General features: G+C 37.6%; 1 protein-coding gene across 10 annotated transcripts in view; it reads left to right on the forward strand.

Annotated features, from left to right (window-relative positions):
* Nucleotides 1-19,639, forward strand: part of MYH10 (myosin heavy chain 10) — a 154,099-nt gene that overhangs the window by 65,637 nt on the left and 68,823 nt on the right. For all 10 annotated transcript variants that reach the window (XM_032280316.1, XM_032280319.1, XM_032280315.1 and 7 more), the window contains 6 exons: nucleotides 9,884-9,947; nucleotides 12,089-12,187; nucleotides 13,952-14,095; nucleotides 14,329-14,424; nucleotides 16,058-16,176; nucleotides 17,110-17,262. In XM_032280316.1, coding sequence (XP_032136207.1) covers nucleotides 9,884-9,947; nucleotides 12,089-12,187; nucleotides 13,952-14,095; nucleotides 14,329-14,424; nucleotides 16,058-16,176; nucleotides 17,110-17,262 — 675 coding nt within the window. The remainder of the gene's footprint in view (nucleotides 1-9,883; nucleotides 9,948-12,088; nucleotides 12,188-13,951; nucleotides 14,096-14,328; nucleotides 14,425-16,057; nucleotides 16,177-17,109; nucleotides 17,263-19,639) is intronic.

Raw genomic sequence — 19,639 nt, forward strand, 5'->3', positions numbered from 1 at the left:
TTGCATGCAGCCCAGTTTTGTTTAACTTCTCTGAGCAAACCTTTATCTGAAAGATTTACTGAGGCAAATGTGGCAGTATCAGTGACAATACGGTCTGCACCAGGCAACCAGCATCATCCAGATCACTGGCTGCACGCAGCGGTTTAGTTTCAAGCTCTAGGAGCACTCCCAACAATACAGCCTCTGGACTTGCTGGAGTCTCAACACCTGTTCCCTTCACCCCGGAGTGGGGAAGGTCTGTGTATATCTTTGTTTTTATTTGTTTATTTCTCTTTTTCTTAAGTCTCTTTTTGAGGTTAATGTATATCTCTTTCTAATCAGTCCATGGCTTAATGCCACTTATGTTGCCCTAGTGATTTCCAATATCCATTATCCATTATACTAAGTAATGAGGCCACTTAGTGCCTGTGAAAACTCATTTTACTAACAACAAAGCTTCTGGTTTGGTTTGGAGATTAAGATAGCTAAAGCATTTAAGGTAGCCATCTGGCCTTTGGATTAAGTGCTAGCTCATTACTCCTAGAATGGGTTTTCTCATTTAGGGCAAATAGCGAACACACATGCATGGCACCCTATCTGTGCTGGTGTGTTTTAATGCATATTGCAGATCATGTCACAACTTTAGATACCAGATTAAGAAGGGGGAAAATATGTTCAGAATATGAAACAAACCTGCGTTGACCCTATATTAAGTTGCTAACTAATAACTAATCTAGGTTTTATTACTGTAGGTACATTATAATCACCGAGAAAAGGTTCCAGAAATTGATGTCAATTCAGAACAAACAAAATTTTGAAACTAATTAGATGATGCTCTTTTTATTTTCATCAGGTATCAAAATATCAAATATCCAGGTTTTCCTATTGCACATTTTGACTGAAATTCTTAACAGGTTATATTTTATTATATATGAAAGAATTCTAGTTGTCTTTGCTGTTTAGAACTCTCACAGTTCATGTGTAATATCACTTATTTCTGGATTGATATACAACATGCATTATCAAAATGTGTAGCTATAATTAATACACAATGTACTTGTCATGTTTTGGGGGTTTTCCCTGTTTTTGTTTTTACTAATGAAATTCTGATTGAATATTCTAAGTACCATAATCTGACCTTTATGCAAATCGATTATGGAATGGGCATCTTCAGCACAGATTTCTTCACATAATGTTTAAAATATAGAATTCCCACTTAAAAGTAAAATCCTTCTTTTCCAATTTAGTCTAGATGTGTGTTTCAATAAAAATGTTAATTCTGAAAGTATTTATTATAGATGTGAGGAGAAAGCTTTTTTTTTTTTTCTTGGAGACGGAGTTTTGCTCTTGTTGCCCAGGTTGGAGTGCCATGGCACCATCTCTGCTCACCGCAACCTCTGCCTCCCGGGTTCAAGTGCTTCTCCTGCATCAGCCTCCCGAGTAGCTGGGATTACAGGCATGTGCCACCACGCCCAGCTAATTTTGTACTTTTAGTAGAGACAGAGTTTCTCCATGTTGGTCAGACTCATCTCAAACTCCCGGCCTCAGGTGATCTGCCCGCCTTAGCCCCTCACAGTGCTGGAATTACAGATGTAAGCCACTACACCTGGCCAAGGAGAAAGCATTTCAACTAACAGATCTTATTCTCTTCCCTCAGCCTGCCACCAAGGAAGAATAAAAAGTCATTTTTGCTTATTTGGCCAAATGGCTAACACTCCATTGACGTCAGGTCCCATGGCCTGCACCTTACCTGATTGGCCAGGGTATCCAACATGAAGGGGAATATTTAAGTCCTAGATCACTTGGGGATATTCAGTAAAGTATTTCTTTTTTGCTTCCAAAATTTCACTTTGTCAGGTTGTCAAAGTGCTGGGCTATATCTTGTAAAGTATCTGAGTGTCAATGTCATTTAGCTAGAAAGTTGATCAGTTTCAACTTCATAAGATTTCTGTTAAAGTGTTTTTAAAATAGAATACGTTTTAGTGCTTTGGCTTATAACTGAGATTTATTGGTGACTAAATATGTTTTCAGAAATACTGTTCTCTTTTGCCTCCTCCCACACCACAGGCCTCTGTAGTAGTGTCCTCTCTGTTTTCTGTGCATCTCTTCTTTCACTGCTCTTTGCTTGGCCCTTTGCATTTAGTCAAAAGATATTTCACTGACCCTCACTATAATGGCTAGAGCCACTATGGATCCTAGGCATGAAAAGGACATTAGGCAAGGAAACTGATGAGGAATAGAGTGTTGCATGTTGGTGACTTTGCTTATTTATCTAAATAAGTGACCACGTGTCTAAATTATTTTGGAACATTTCTGTATAGGTCACCTGTTCGAGGCCCCAAATCTTAATTTTCTCCCATTTCTCCTTTGTTTGTTTGTGTTACTGAGTTTTTATTTTATAATCATAAGCTTAACTGCAATCTAGCTAGATGTCAAGAGGAGTAAGGAAACCAAAGAGATACAGTGAGAGCACAAAGATTACAGGAAATTGTGAGCAAATGGGATGGAGGGATGCTCTCCTGAGCTACAGAAGGCATAGTCTGGTGGTTAAGGTCAAACACAAGCAGATTTATTAGCGTTGTCCACAGTTGGCAGTGGTGATCTTCTTGCCAGTCTCACCATTCCTGGACCCAGAGCACTCCATGGCTTCCATGATATTCATGCCCTCTTTCACCTTGCCAAAGACCACATGCTTGCCATCCAGCCACTCAATCTTAGCCACACAGGTAAAAAACTGGGAACCATTTGTGTCAGTCCAGCATTTGCCATGGACAAGATGCCAGGACCTGTGTGCTTCAGGATGAAGTTCTCATCATCAAATTTCTCCCAGTAGATGGACTTGCACTATTATGGTGTGTGAAGTCAGCACCCTGGCAGATAAAATAAACCCTGGAGTGATTTTGTGAAAGCAAGAGCCCTTATAACCAGATCCGTTTCCTCCAGTGCTCAGCACATGAAAGTTTTCCACTGTTTTTGGAACTTTTTCGACAAACAGCTGGAAGGAGATGTGGCAACCCAAGGGGTTACCATCAACAATGATGTCAAAAGAACACAGTGGCATTGACCATGGTTAGAGGCAGGTGGCTTCAGGTGGCAGTGATGACTACAAAGCCCCATTTTTCCTTTGACCCTAACTTCTTTTCCTATTTTAATCTCCCATGAGTTTGGGAAAAATAAATTCACTAAATATATAGTAAATAATATTTAAATTAAGATTTCAAAGTTGTTTACAGTTCAAAGTTATCTGTGTATTAATTTGCCCTAATTAAGGCACAGTTAATCATCTGTATGCCATATTGCCCAAATAAAGAATTTGTTTTGTTTGATGGATTTTTGAACTTTTATTTTATTTGAGGTGGTAAAGAAAAAAAATTAGGAAATAGTATTCAGAGTTGAAAACTTAAACAGCATGTTGATATATACTTAATAAAGAAGTTAAACACACATGTTGGCGAAAGCTAAACGTTTGTATTACTGGATATATTTTTTTAGTGAAATGTTTTCTTAAGAACTAGCTGATACCGTATGATTTTGATGACTCTTTCTACGGCATTGCAATGAGAAATTTAAGAAAGCATTTGCCTAGGCAGTTATATTAGCACTGTGTCCTCAGCAGCTTTGTAGTCATAACATTGCCTTTTGACTACTGTCTCTTAAAATAGCAATATTTTTATTAACTCAATGAGGTATTGTATAGATAATACAGCTGCTTAAAATTTATAAAGAATTTTAACCCTCAATATAACATCAGGACCCAATTTCAGTTTCTTTTTTGAATAGTTCTAACTATTCATAAAGATTGATAGCTTTTTAACTTAAATCTTTCTTAGGGGTCTTCCAAAAAACAAAGACAAAATATACTTATTTTTTTAATAGAATAAAATGTATTCTTTCTTATAATTACATATGGGTCAATTGAACCATTTTATAAATCTAAGCTACATTAGGAATATTAGTGATCTTATTTGTTGCTGTGTCTTGAAGTATTTTGATGTTTGATCATCCTAAATGATATCATTATTAACTCATTTATTCTCAACTATGCTAAAAATGAATAAAATGGTAAGAATAATGGGATTGCCAAGACAGATGCTACAGTAATAATTATTGCATCATCTTTTAATTTACTTATTAAATCAGCCCAAATATTGCATTGTCTTTCAAATAGGTATGAAAGAAAACTAGAGAAACCATCTTTGTAGAATACTTTTAGCTTTTAGTGAGCATAGTTGAAAAATCAGAAGTTTTCCATTCTACTCATAATGTCAACGAGAAGAAAGTTGACAGAAAAACATTTCACAAACATTAGATGAATAGAAGATGAATACAAAGAGACAGATAGCACGATAGACTATAAAGATGATTAAATCAATTCTGTAAGCAGTGTCAGATTGAGTCTTCAGATGATAGCCTAGAATTTTCTCAAACTCAAGAATAATATATATTTCTAAGGGCAAAAAAGAAACATGGCATTAGCACTCAGGTAGTCATTCAGTAGAAAGGACTTCCTTAGTATTTTGCAACAAGAACCTAGACCATCATTTGCTGAAATAACAGTATTCTTTAATCTTGTATGATGTTTCTCTACCAATATATACCTCATACGGTACATAAGTGGACAAATGCAGAAAGCAGGTGTGTATATGAAAATTATTTGAAGGAAATAAAATGATGTAAAATGAGAAAATTCATTGGGTTGACCATTCTGATTGATGCTTACAAATCTAAAGATGAACATGTTTTATAATTACAGAGCAAAAGAGATCTTTCTCTTGTCAACAAAATATGAGGTATCAGAATTTTATATATTCAGCTATTGCATTCTGACAATGCAAGGGCAAAAATAAGTGAGAACCTACTGGTAGAAGAGAGAAGGGTGCCTACTGTTGCTACTTAGAATAGCTATTAACCCAGAATGTTGTATCTCTTCAAAATAGTAGATACAGGTTCCCTTGCAACTTAGAAGAAGTTGAAATTAGATTGCAATGTGCCAAGGACTCCTATTCTTTGTAGTGTTTTTTTGTTTTGTTTTCAAGTGAACTTAAGCACAGAACCTCTCTTTAAAATACTATTTAGCACGAAGCAGCTAATGTCCATGGTAAACACTAAGATGGCTAGGCTCAGATGGCACTGTTTCTGTAAGGCCTTCTCTCTTCCTTTGTGTTCCCGTAGCACCTCTTTGCTATGTGCAGAATTGCATAGACCACATTGTTCTTCACGTGTTAACAAAGCACAGCCTCACTGTTCGTCTTAAGTTTGGGGAGCATTAGGTCAGCATCTCTGAATGTCATTATTATTTTATTTGTGTAAAGTGCTTCTTTGTTTAGCCTATCTCAAAAGGAGAGATAATTTTTCTCCTATTAAGACAAAAATCCAGCCGGGTGCAGTGGCTCACACCTGTAATCCCAGCACTTTGGGTAGCCAAGGCAGGTGGATCATGAGGTCAGGAGATCAAGACCATCCTGGCCAACATGGTGAAACCGCGTCTCAAAATACAAAAAACTAGCCAGGCGTGGTGGCGTGTGCCTGTACTCCCAGCTACTCGGGAGGTTGAGGCAGGAGAATTGCTTGAACCTGGGAGGCGGAGGTTGCAGTGAGCTGAGATCATACCACTGCACTCCAGCCTGACAACAGAGCAAGACTCCGTCTCAAAAAAAAAATCCAAACAAAACTTTCTCTCCCCACCACAAAACAAAACTAACCAAACAAGCAAACAAATTGTCAATTTTATTATGTGATTCTTAATTAACAAGATCTCCGTAGAAGAAAAATACTAAATACTCACCACTAACAGTCAAGCAGCCTCATAATGATGGGTTTGCATTGTGGTCTCCAATGGAATTTAAATCATAACCTCAATAAGTTTTAAGCCATAAGATCAGTATCTAGGCTAGTGGGTATTGCAGGTTTGGTGACTGATACCATCCTAACTTCTAAAGAAGTCCTAAGTTTGTATCTTCTTTTATGTTGTCCACATTCACTGTCATGTCCAGAGTAATTTTGTTTTTGCCATTTGTTTTGATAACTTACTATGTTGCGTAAGTGGTTTTTTGTTCATGACTTTATAAGATGTAGTAAGAGTCTGTTTGTCACAAAGTGCCTTTGCTTCTTATTCCAACTCCCTCTTGAACATTCTGTGGTTTAGTAGCACCGCGAGCAGGCCCTTCATGGAATGTTCCTCTGTTATGTTGATGGCATGGTGCCTGATTGTATCAAGCTCTTAGTACAGAGCAGCACTGTCAGATAACGTGAAATAGAATATGTACATTTTGGTGGGAGCAGAGTTAGAAGGACATTTGGCAGTGGTGAAGGAGAACCAGGAGGAGTGATAATGGAGCTCCTTGACACACACCTGAGATAGAACTTACTCTTGCGAACTGATCACAGTTTGTTCCTCAAGCAGGAAGTCAGTATATTCACAGGGCTCTTCCACCACACTCCCCACATACATTCCCTTTTGCCTTGTTTGCTGGCTTGCTTTGGGGTTTTTTTATATAGGAAAATGGGGTGAGTTCTTAATGAATGCTCATAATATTGAGCAAAAATATAATGGATTATTCATTTTAGAAAATGATCCTTTTTAAAAAAAAATAAACTATTAAGGTGTAAACAATAAAATATAGTTGGGAAACTTCTGTAGTAGGTAGCATCCCAAACTGACTATTCATTTTTTTTAATATAAGGTAAATATTAATACACTGAAAAAAGTAACACTTTTGTGAGAAGTCCCCTAAAGTAGTGAGTAAAAGGATGGGCAACCTGCCTGGCGCCATAAGTAGAAGAGTGTAAATCTAACGGCTTTCACTTTAATAAGGAAGCATATTTAATTTGTTTATAGTAAATACAAAGAATTTGAGTTATTATCATTATGTTATAGAACACTTCACGAATCTAAATGTCATCATTGCACAGGGGTCGTGTTAATCTTCTGTGTAAAATAGATGTTGGGTTATATTTTAAAAATCAGCATTTATCTAGGCGTTCCTAAGATCACTGCCTTGATTGCTTTTAAATTGTTGGCATACATTAAAATTCACCTTTTTCAGTGTACAGTTCAATGCATTTAGATAAATGTGTGCATAGTGCAGTTAGCACCATGATCTAGAGGCAGAATGTTTCCCTTACTCTAGAAAGGTTCCTTTTGCCTTTGTGTCATCTGTTTCCACTCCTGCCCCTCCCCCTGAAACCACTGATCTGTTTCTGTCTCTAGAGTTTTCAGTAACTTCTGGCATATCAAGTAAATGGGATCATATAGTATGTAGTGTTTCATGTCTAGTTTCTTTCACATAGCAGAATCCTTTTTAGATCCATACAGTTGTTGGGTGTGTCACTGGTTTATTCCTTGTCATTGCTCCGTAGGGTTCCATTGTGTGAATATACCACGATTTCTTTATCCCTTCACCAGTTGGTGGACATTTGGGTTGTTTCCAGTTTGCAGCTGTTAAGAGTAAAGTGGCTGTGGACATTCATGTACAAGTCTGTGTGGATGCATGCATTCCATCCTCGTGGGTGAAACCCTGCCCAGGAGTGGAATTGCTGGGTCATATAATAAGTAATCTGTGTTTGACACCATGAGAAACCAGCAAACTGGCTGTACCATTTTGCCTTCTCATCGGGGTTGTCTGATAGTTCTAGTTGTTATATATCTTTGCTGATCTTTCTTAAAACATGTAGCCACTCTAGTATGTATATAGTGGTGTTTCACTGTGGCTGTTTTTACTCATATTCCCCTAAATAATGATATTGTGCATATTTTCATACACTTATTGGCCATTCACATGTCTTTTGTGATTAAATGTCTATTTAAATCACTTACCCAGTTTTCTTATTGAGTTGCTTGTCCTACTATTAGACTGGCAACAAGTCTTTTATCATGTGTTTTGCAAATATTATCTCCCAGTTTGTGGCTTCTCTTCATTTTCTTCATGGTATCTTTTGAAGAATAAAAGTTATAAATTTTGATGAAATCCAGCTTATCCATTTTTTTATTTTATGGTTCATGCTTTTTGCATTCTGTCTAGGAAATCTATGTCCAATTTAAAGTCATAAAGATCTTTTCCTATTTTTTGAGAAGTTTTACAGTTTCGACCCTTATATTTAGGTATGTGATCTGTTTTAAGTTTTGTATGTGGTGTGAGGTAACAGTCTAGGGTTCTTTTATTTTGTTTTGTTTCATTTTGTATATTTTTCAAGCACCATTTATTGAAAAGTCTGTCCTTTCCCTATTAAATTACCTTGGCACCTTGGTTGAAATGAATTAGCTTACATACATGATCTATTCCTGGACTCTATTCTGTTTCACTAATCTCTGTCTCTGTCCTTACACCGATACCACACTGTCCTAATAAATTCATAGCTTTTTGAAATCGAGTAGTGTGATTCCCTAGCTCTGATCTTCTTTTTCAGAATTGTTGTGATTATTCTAAGTCCTTTTCCATTTCCCAGTAAACTTGAGACATCGTGTCAGTTTCCTCAAAGGCAGCCCTCCAATCCCTTGACTGTTGGTATGATGAATAATAGTGGTATGTTTACTAATATCAGTCCTTCTTAGCAGTCCTAGAATAAACCATTCTTGATCATTATGTTTCTTTGTTTTGCAAAATGTTTAATATAGCCTTTTATATATTTTTATAAGTAAGATATAACCATACCATATTTGCTTTTATTTTGCTTTGAGACAGAATCTCACTCTGTCGCCCAAGCTAAAGTGTAGTGGCATGATCTCAGTTCACTGCAACCTGTGCCTCCCGGGTTCAAGCAGTTCTCCTGCCTCAGTAGGAGTACTGAGTACCTGAGATTACAGGCATGTGCCACCACACCCAGCTAATTTTTTAAATATTTTTGATAGAGATGGGTTTTGCCATGTTGGTCAGTTTAGTCTCGAACTCCTGGCCTTAGGTGATCCACCTGCCTCAGCCTCCCAAACTGCTGGGGTTACAGGCATGAGCCACCATGCCCAGCTTTCCTTGTAATATCCTTACCAGATTGGGTACTCACTGTTATGATAACTTTATAAAATGAATGATGAAATAATCACTATTTTTTCTCTTTTTCCTAAAACAGTTATATTCAAATATTCCTTAGAAATTTGTAAAACTAGGCCAGGCACAGTGGCTCACGCCTGTAATCCCATCGCTTTGGGAGGCCAAGGTCAGCAGATCACCTGCAGTCAGGAGTTCAAAACCAGCCTGACCAATATGAAAAAACCTACTAAAAATACAGAGTTAGCCAGGCGTGGTGGCACATATCTGTAGGTACTTAGGAGGCTAAGGCAGGAGAATTGCTTGAACCCAGGAGGCGGAAGTTGCAATGAGCTGAGATCATGCCATTGCATTCCAGCCTGGGCTACAAAAGCGAAACTCTGTCTCAAAAAAAAGTGAAAAGGAAATTCGTAAAACTGTTTCATAATACTAATCCAGCATTTTTAAAGAAGGACTTCTGTTTTACTATTTTTTATTTTTATGGGTTAAGTTTTCTGGGTTTTTTTTTAATGGATTTCTATTTTTTAGGAAATCATGTATATTATTCATATTTTTAAATCTACCATTATAGTGCTGGATACAGTGGTCCTTTAAAACTATTAAAATCTCTTATATTTCAGATTATTTAGAAGAGCTTTAAAAAAGCTCTGAATGACTGGGATCCCACTACTTTCCTTTTGTTTATAATTTCTAATTTTATTATGTTGTAGTCCAGGAAAGTAGCCTATTCTATTGCTACTTTCTGAAATGTATCAAGGCCTGTTTTTTTCTTTTTTCTTTTTGTTTGAGGCAATATATAAGATCCATTATTGTAACTAATTCATGGACACTTGGTAGGGCATGTTGTCTTCTTAGTTTATTATAGTGTTCAGATCCAGTATATACTTATAATTTTCAACTTTCTCTTTTTAATTTATTTTCAGGGCAAATTTATTCGGATCAACTTCGATGTAACTGGCTATATCGTTGGGGCCAACATTGAAACATGTATCCTTTTTTATAATTGTATAATCCAAAATAAAGAATGATTTAGTCTTCTTCCAGCCCCATGGCAACCCTCTGTGATATCACTCCCAAAATCCAGATAATAGATAAAACTTGAGCCCAGAGATATTGTGCCTTGCTCTAATACTTTTGACTACTGAATATTAACTCCAAAATGTTTTGTTGTTTTTAGAACCAGGCCATAGCCTATTCACATGGCTGGGAATGTGGAGAGTGCCACAGTGTTTGTGTGGTATGGGACATTTAGATGAATGCAGTTCACTTCCCCTATTGCTGTTAGCCCACTTTTTACCATCGATGTTAGAAGGATGAGCATGTGCTCATTGAAACAATCCTTATAAGATTACAGAGTTAAAGTAGTTTCAATTAGTGTTAAGTAGAATAAAACTGAAGAAAAAAATAAAATGTCAAATACATAGAATAGTCCTAAGAAATGTCACCTGCCTAAAATGGCCATCAGAAAGTTTATAATGTGTATGCACATACATACATACATACATAAAACATTTGATTAGAGATGTAATAAAATAGAAATGATTCTGAATGATAGTGTGCCAATTAGGAAGAGGTATACATAGATAACAATTTTCTGATGCTTGTTAGAATAATCTCCAGTGATAGAAATACATTGTTTCTGTCCTTTCAGGGATAGACCATGATTTTCTGGTTAAGAACAGTATTTTATGTCTCTAAATATACTCACAGCCAGCAAAAACTGGAAATACTTGAAAATGACAGGAGAATGAATGTGCAGTTCAGCTTTCTTCATATAGGTGTGTCAGAGCATGATTCATATGAGTGTGTCTTTCACCAGACGTGGAGGTTGTGTGGAATAGTCTGATTTAAAATTCTGACTATCTGACACATACAGAATTAATTCACTTTGGTGGCCACAGGGAAGGTTTACCTCAAAAGAGGCAATCATCTTCCAAAGCAGTGAGACACATTCTCTGAGAGCCCAGTGTGACTGTCAACTCATAGACACTCCAGGAGCATCAAGACATTGTGGATCTGAACCCCAGATAAGATACACAGCTGGGTGTGCAGTGATCTGAAACACAGGAGCTGCTGGAGACTATGCTGCCTGCCCCCTGGGAAGCCCAGGCAGGGTGAGTAGCAGCAGGCGGAGGTACTGGCTGCACTGGCTCTTCAGAGCAGCAGAGGGAAGACTAGTGCTTAATCTCATCATAGCTGTCAAGGTATTTGGGAAAGTTACATGTGCTGCTGGATATGAAGGGGCCAGTACCTCCCATGTAGGAGGCTTTCAATAGGGTAGCAGTGTGGGCACTCAGCATGCATTTTGGAGTCCAGACAAGTTTTTGATTCTTAACTGTACTGCTTATTAGCTATACTATTTTGACTTAATTTCCTTGTGCCATGGCTTCCTTACTTATAAAATTGTGTTAATCTGGTATTATAGAGCTTCTTTCTCCTGCCTTAAACAACTGTACTTTAACAGCTTCTTATAGTTCCTTGTATAGTGTGGTATTCTTTGAATGTAATCCACATTAGGAGAAGGATGGCGTAAAGCACAGCTGAGTGAGGGAATGAGGGAAGCACCTATAACCTTTTTTTTTTTTTTTTTTTTTTTTTTTTTGTGAGACAGAGTCTTGCTCTGTCACCAGGCTGGAGTGCAATGGCATGATCTCAGCTCACTGCAACCTCTGCCTCCCTAGTTCAAGCGATTGTCCTGCTTCAGCCTCCCGAGTAGCTGGGACCACAGGCGCACGCTACCACACCCAGCTAATTTTTGCATTTTTAGTAAAGGCGGGGTTTCACCATGTTGGCCAGGATGGTTTCAATCTCTTGACCTCGTCATTTGCCCGCCTGGGCCTCCCAAAGTGCTGGGATTACAGGTGTGAGCCACCGAGCCTGGCCAGCACCTATAATCTTTTAAGTTCCTTCCCAGACCAATGATTCTAGAAGATTAGTTAGGAACATAAGTTACATGTATTTTCTTTTTTCACAGATGGAAGATAATCATTTAGAATAGTTCATTGCAGGATAGTTTATATATATCAGAGAAAGGAGATGTTTTATGATTTAAGTTTATATGGACACTGAAAGATGGCCTCTATTTATTTAAGAATTAAATAATTTATTTCTTAACCATCTTTGCTCAGACCTTCTGGAAAAGTCTCGTGCTGTTCGTCAGGCTAAAGATGAACGTACTTTTCATATCTTTTACCAGTTGTTATCTGGAGCAGGGGAACACCTAAAATGTAAGTTACAAAGGTTTTTACTATTTTATATTCACTGGAACATCTTTTTAAATATTTTTTGACAAAAAACAACTTTGAGAAACAATTTTTTACACACAAAACAAATTTCCAGCTGGTTAAATCATGAAAATCAAAATGAAATTGAACGCCCATGCCATGGGCTAAGTACTTTATTTTAAGCAGCAGGCATTATAGATAATATAATCTTTTGTACTTCTATTTCTTCTTAAAATTTTTAAAATTAGAAGATAAATGTTGCATATTTTACAATTCTGTTTCAACATTTTAAAATATAAAAAGTAAGGGAAAAGAAATTTACCTAATAAAATTAAGTAGAATAAATATTTTAATTTCTAAATTTACAACTGAATGTATATGTTATTGCTTCCATTAATACTAGAAAGAGCCTATGGTAGATTTCAACTGATTGATTGATTGAATGTCACGAATCACAAGGACTAGACGCTTAGAGTTGGGCACGGTACAAAGGAGAGTTCTAGTCCGGGTCAGAATTTTGCTTAGCAACATGTGAGGGAGAGGATAAGATGCATAACTTTCCCATCTCTTCTGATTCTCAAATTTAGTGTTTTTGTATTTGTGGTATAGGATATTATCTAGATATCAAAATAGACACATATACAGTTAATACTTTTCTCATCTGGCGTCTAGGCTTTTGCTAACCACAGACATCTGTGAAACCATTGAACCCAAAAATTAATCAGAGAAAGACCTGCAAAGGAAAAATCAAGCAACAAAAAAATAGAGTTATTGCCAAGGAAAGACTAAAAGTTCAAGAGTATGCAATATGTAATGCTAAAGAGAAGAAAACACTTAGGCTTTCAGACTGGCAATAACTGCAATAGGAATAAATTCTTTTAGATAATCAAAGTCTTGAAAGAAATAGGAAAAGAAAGCAGCAGGCAGTACCCTTAGAAATTAAATGATGTAGACAGGAATTACGGGATGGGATGACCTGTAGAACTTCTCTGCAGTAGAGCAAGAGCCAGTCACAAAGAAAGTTGGTAGCACATTTGCACATCTGTTATAAGGATAGATAGCCCTGCTATTTTGAGCACTCCTGAGAAATATTCTTTGGCTCTCAAGAATGCATTTATCAATAGAGTAAGTTCTCTTTAATTCATGGCCCCTACAGTACAAGTAGACATTGGGGTACCTGTTATAATAGTCTGCTGCGTCACATCACATCATCACTCTAAAGGCAAGTTAACCACCAAGCAAACTGGCTTGGACAAAGTGTTTCAGGGCCTTTGCTGGGTTTGGGACTTGCTTGGTCCACATCATCTATATCTCTAGCTTATGTCTGTGATAGTTTTCAGATTAACTTTATAGTGTTTGCTGCAAACTACTTGCTAAGATAGGAATATAGAATATGGATTTAAAAGCTTTTCTTCAAAAAAGAGGGCTCAAATATTTAAATCTGAAAACCATAAAGTCTTGAAATCTGGAAAATTGACATCATTTCCCAGATACCGATTTCAAATAGAATATTGTACAAACTGCTATCCCAAAAACTCCTGTTAAGGTTTTTGTGCTATTAACATCTTTTTCCTTCATTGGTACAGATAATGGAAAAATGTGTGTTTGTGTATTTACATGAATATATTTAAAAAAAAACATTTTGCTAGCAATGGGTTGCATGGTGACCCCGGTTCTCCTGTGACATTGGCACAGGTTGAATGCAGGTATGGCTTAGTTGTCTTTATGGATATTTATTAAATTTTATTCCATTGTATTTCCTTTTAGCCGATTTGCTCCTTGAAGGATTTAATAACTACAGGTTTCTCTCCAATGGCTATATCCCTATTCCGGGACAGCAAGACAAAGATAACTTCCAGGAGACTATGGAAGCAATGCGTATAATGGGCTTCTCTCATGAAGAAATTCTGTGTATGTGTGATTTCTCTAAGATCCTGATACTCACTTTCCTAAGACTTAGAAATTTGGGGTCAATCACCTAAACTAGAAAATGATTGGGAAACTAATGAATTGTATGAAATCCTGAAAAGACATATCTTACTGAAGAGTTTTGTATAGCTAATTTTTAGCATAAAATAGATTAGAGTATCTCTCTGTTACATTTTGAGGCAATATTAATTTTTTTTCTTTTTATCAATATGAAGCAATGCTTAAAGTAGTATCTTCAGTGCTACAGTTTGGAAATATTTCCTTCAAAAAGGAGAGAAATACTGATCAAGCTTCCATGCCAGAAAATACAGGTAAACTGAATGAATACTCACTTTATTTCTATTTCGATGGCTTGTTGTGCACTCCAAGAATGTGTTACAAAGCAAGCATAAAAGCACCTCTGAAGTGTTTCCCAAGGGACTCTCGAGTAGAGTGACAACCTCGTGTGCTTATATGAGGGTCCCCCTGATTCTATAAATGAGGGCAAGGGACAGAGCGTAGGATGAAAAACGTCCATGGTCTCTACCTTAGTATAGAGGAGTCCTTGGGAATTGAGGGAGGAGAACTCAGCCTCAGGAGGCCACATGTTTACCTGAGAGGGAGCTGTAGCTGCTTGAGTTCCAGCCAGCGTCAGGAATACAGACCCAAGTGACTTTTCTTTGAAAAGTCACTTTTGGCAAAAGTAAGTGACTTTTCAAAGAAAAATGGAAATCTAGATTTTAAGAGGAAATGTTCCCATTTTAAAATGTTGAAAATGGTTTTAAATTTGCGTTGGTCAGGAACAAAAGTTTGTGAATCAAAAAAATATATATATAAACAATATATTTAATATTTTAATAATATGTTTTAATATTTAAATTTTATACTTAAATATATATATCAGTTTGCTTCAGATGGTCTGGAGACAAAAAGAAAAGTGAGGAATCTCTATATTGCCTCGACTGCTTGATTACTCCAGTAAGTTAGTTATCTTGCCTCATGGAGGCATCCACAATCCACTGTGGCCAGTGAAGGCTGACATAAAGTCACGTTATCTGCCCTTGAAATAATCCTTTTTTGTAACCAATTTGAGGCTTGATAACAATTTAATTCTGTGTGGCTCTTCTAAGGGACCTGCCCCTCCTGCTGCTTCTTGGTCACCATTTTCTGACCAAGCTGTGGCACCTCATCTTAGGACTGATGACTTCCAAGACCATTTGTGTATCATTCAATCAAAGTAGTTTGACCGGCAGTTGGGCCTCTTTCCTCCGTCCTCTGTATGGCTTTTACATGATTAAATAGACTTAAAATGGAGCCATCTAAAATGTAGAGTAAAGCATATATTAGTATAGCTTGGCTTTGAAATTTTTAAATGATGCATAAGTAGAAGAGGATCAGGTCCCTCTTACAAAGGCAAGGAGGCTGGACATGGTAGCTATGTAGTCCCAGCTACTTGGGAGGCTGAAGCAGGAGGATGGCTTGAGCGCAGGAATACTAAGCTGTCATGTGCTATGCCTATCAGTTGTCTATACTACGTTCAGTGTCAGTATGGTAACGTCCCAGCAGTAGGGCCCACTAAGTTGGCTGAAGAGAAATGAATAGCCCAAGTTGAAAATGGAGCAGGTCAAAACTCCCGTGCTGATCAATAGTGAGATCACACCTGTGAATAGCCACTGCACTCCAGCGTGGCCAACATAGTGAGAACCTGCCTCTAAAAAAATGAATAAATAGACAAGGCAGTCAAATGCTGACTAGCCCTCTCCTGTGGCCTAAAAATGAGTGTGTCTTAATTTCAAAGGATGGAAGGTATTTTTCATCAGACCTAAAACTTGCCTGATTTTAAGATTTTTATTTATTTCTTAATACAATTTTATTATTACTAAGGTTTTTCAAGTGTTTATTGAATATATCATGACTAGATTATAAGTAAAAAATATAATATTTAGGAGACTTTTTACACTTCAGTTGCACAGAAACTCTGCCATCTTCTTGGGATGAATGTGATGGAGTTTACTCGGGCCATCCTGACTCCCCGGATCAAGGTCGGCCGAGACTATGTGCAAAAAGCCCAGACCAAAGAACAAGTAGGTTGAATGTTCATTCTTATTACTGATTTGTTTAAATAATAAGCCACGGTCATTTGGCCTTCTGATTGACATGTAACAAACTGAATCCATAAAAACTATCTTACATGGGTGATTTTAGGTACTAATTGAATTTTTTTTAGTATATTTACTTTTTTGTTTTCAAAAATTTTTAAAAGGGTCAGGGCGCAGTAGCTCATGCCTATAATCCCAGCACTTTGGGAGGCCAAGGTGGGTGGATCACTTGAAGTTAATAGTTCAAGACCACCCTGACCAACATGGTGAAACCCTCTCTGTACTAAAAATACACAAATTAGCCGGGCATGGTGGCAGGCACCTGTAGTCCCAGCTACTCAGGAGGCTGAAACAGGAGAACTGCTTGAACCCGGGAGACGGAGTTTGCAGTGAACCAACATTGTGCCACGGCACTCCAGCCTGGGCAACAGAGCCAGACTGTGTCTCAAAACAAAATGTTTTTAAAGGTGATATTTTTTAAAAAAGGAAATGTCAAATTATAATCTCCAGTTTTCCCCAGGTAGATAGATAATCCAGTAGAAAAATCTGCATACTTTGGGAACCAGACCAGCAGAAGGGCCCCCACTACCTCGTTCCTGTGCTGGGTGGTGCAGCAGAGAAAAGGTGCCAGCTAACTGAGCTGAATCAAGGTGGATAGTGCTGTCCAGAACCCAGGCTCATGGGGAGGAGCTTATTTTTACTGGGTATCTTTACCCGTCCCTCAAATTCATTATTCCCAGTCTTCATTTAATTGTACTAATATTACCTTCTATTGATGTGTAAAATTGAGACATGATTAAGTAGTAAATGCCATCTCGGGTTTTTTGAGTGCTGTATAACATTAAATTCCATAAAACAGCTATTAATGCTTTGTTGAGATTGCTTCCAGAATAAAAGGTTTTTGTGATCTAATTACAGGCAGATTTTGCAGTGGAAGCATTGGCAAAAGCTACTTATGAGCGTCTCTTCCGCTGGCTAGTTCACCGTATCAATAAAGCTCTGGATAGGACCAAACGTCAGGGAGCATCTTTCATTGGAATCCTGGATATTGCTGGATTTGAAATTTTTGAGGTATTCTTTCCCCTCTCCCTCTTGCTCTTCCTTCTTTTTGTTTGTTCTTTTAACAAATATTAAGGCTCACCATGTGCCTGGTATGTACCAGGCACCAGGGATATAGTCCCTGCTGTTCTAGTAAAGTCAAACAGTAAATGGCAGATAACCACTGAATCCACAGGTCTGTGAGAATGCAGTGAAAGGGTGCTGTGATAGAAATAACTGGGGAGGCCAGCCTGAGATAGCTGTTCAGGGAAGGTGCCTCTGCAGCCATGACAGTTAGGCTTACTTGGAGGATGAGAAGCTGCCAGCCTTGGTCAGTTTCCTGGCATAATGAGAATAATTCCCGTGGGCCTGTATGGGATAGAACTTATCAAATGTTCAAAGCTGCTGGAAAACCAATGTGACTGGATATAGCTGACCAGAGGGAGAGAGGAGTTGGAGACGTGGAGTGGAGTGTGGGGCCAAGTTGAGAAGCTGTCAAGGGGACCTTTGTAGTAGAATAGGGGCAAGATGATGGGGGCTTGACTTGGGAATCAAGAGAGGACCAAAGTGAGAGGGAGGCTCGTAGACAGGCAGTGATCTGTGTACTGCAGATATAACAAGGGTTTAGCAATAGATTTCACTGTTGATCTGACTAGATCTGTCCACACACTTACTCACATCAATGCAGAAAAGGTTCATGGTCACACAACTGCTACAGTTTTGCAGGGAAGTTCATGTTGGCCATCTAAAAATTTATATTTTTATTTGCATAAATATAGATGTAAACTGTGTAAATATAGTAAGGCACAAATATTAAATGCTTTTTGTGATCATCCATGTGTTACTTTAGCCACTATCAAGTGTTGAATCATCTTATTTTAAAATGAACCGCTTTAAAATTGTAAGTCTGTCCTCATAAATACTGAACCATTGCAAGGGTAAGTTGTTACATCCACTCAACTGCCACTGCCACTCTAAGAGATTGCTTTAATGTATATTGATTTGTAAATAAATTGAGAAATCATGAAAAGTGGCTGGGTACAAATTACATTAAAAAAATTTGTTATGTTGTTTCCTCTATTTAAATAATCAGAAGACTTGATGAAAGAAAAGACCCTCATTTCCAACTGCAACAAAAACAGACAAAAAACACCTAAAAATAAAGTATAAAAGAAATGGGCAAGATTTAAATGAAGGCAACTTTACAGTGCTGCTGCAAAAAAGAAAAGAGGACTTGAACAAGTGAAGAGACATACCCTGTTCTCGATGGGGAAATTGTTCATTTATGTAGATGGTAAAAATGCTAAGTTGTTCAGTGAGCATTATTTGTCATGAGAAAAGAAAAGAAAAAGCCTGAATGTCCACCTTTAGGAAATTGGTTCAAATTATTATGATAGCTCCATACAGTGAAATACTACACATCCATTATAAAGAATGGGATGGCTTCATACACTAAGGAAAGATCCTACAACTTAACAAGATACATTATTAAGTTAAAAAAAAGTCAAGGTCACATACACACATTTCTGAGTGCATAGAATATTTCTGGAAGGATCACAAACATAGGAGATACTGGTTGATTATAGGGAGAACAAATAAGTTTCAGTGAAGTGAAACTGACTGGTGCAGTTCTTTGTACACTTTGAATTTTATACCATGCATTATTGATTTAAAAATCAATTAAAATTACAATTGGTAGTTTAAATATGGAAGACAAGTAGAAATTCATTTTTTAAAATACCATTCTTTGTCACACCCCAGTCTAAATAGAGCAATAGAATGTCATCATCCTGAGGCAAAGCAAAGTTCATCTACATGAACATGAATAAGCAGAATCCAGCAGTCTGTAAATATGAAGCTGTCTTGTGTGCTAGAAATACAGTATTGAGCAAGGCAAGCACTGCCTCTGCCCTCTTTGTATGACCTCATTCTGAAATAGTGAATATAACAGCTCCTGGAGAATGGAAAAGATTGGAGGGGCTTTTTCGGACTATAAATCAACTCCTTGGAGATGGATGAAATCCTCTTTAATTGAAAATCACTTTTTATAATGAAAGAGTTTATTTATGGGCACACGCCGCTTATGTGAACAGTATAGAAGCAGGAAAGGGCCGGGCGCGGTGGCTCAAGCCTGTAATCCCAGCACTTTGGGAGGCCGAGGCGGGTGGATCACGAGGTCAAGAGATCAAGACCATCCTGGTCAACATGGTGAAACCCCGTCTCTACTAAAACTACAAAAAATTAGCTGGGCATGGTGGCGCGTGCCTGTAATCCCAGCTACTCAGGAGGCTGAGGCAGGAGAATTGCCTGAACCCAGGAGGCGGAGGTTGCGGTGAGCCGAGATCGCGCCATTGCACTCCAGCCTGGGTAACAAGAGCGAAACTCCGTCTCAAAAAAAAAAAAAAAAAGA

The sequence above is a fragment of the Sapajus apella genome, unplaced genomic scaffold (genome assembly GCF_009761245.1).
Source record: "Sapajus apella isolate SASKATOON/1434 unplaced genomic scaffold, GSC_monkey_1.0 scaffold12, whole genome shotgun sequence".
Taxonomy (NCBI): Eukaryota; Metazoa; Chordata; class Mammalia; order Primates; family Cebidae; genus Sapajus; species Sapajus apella.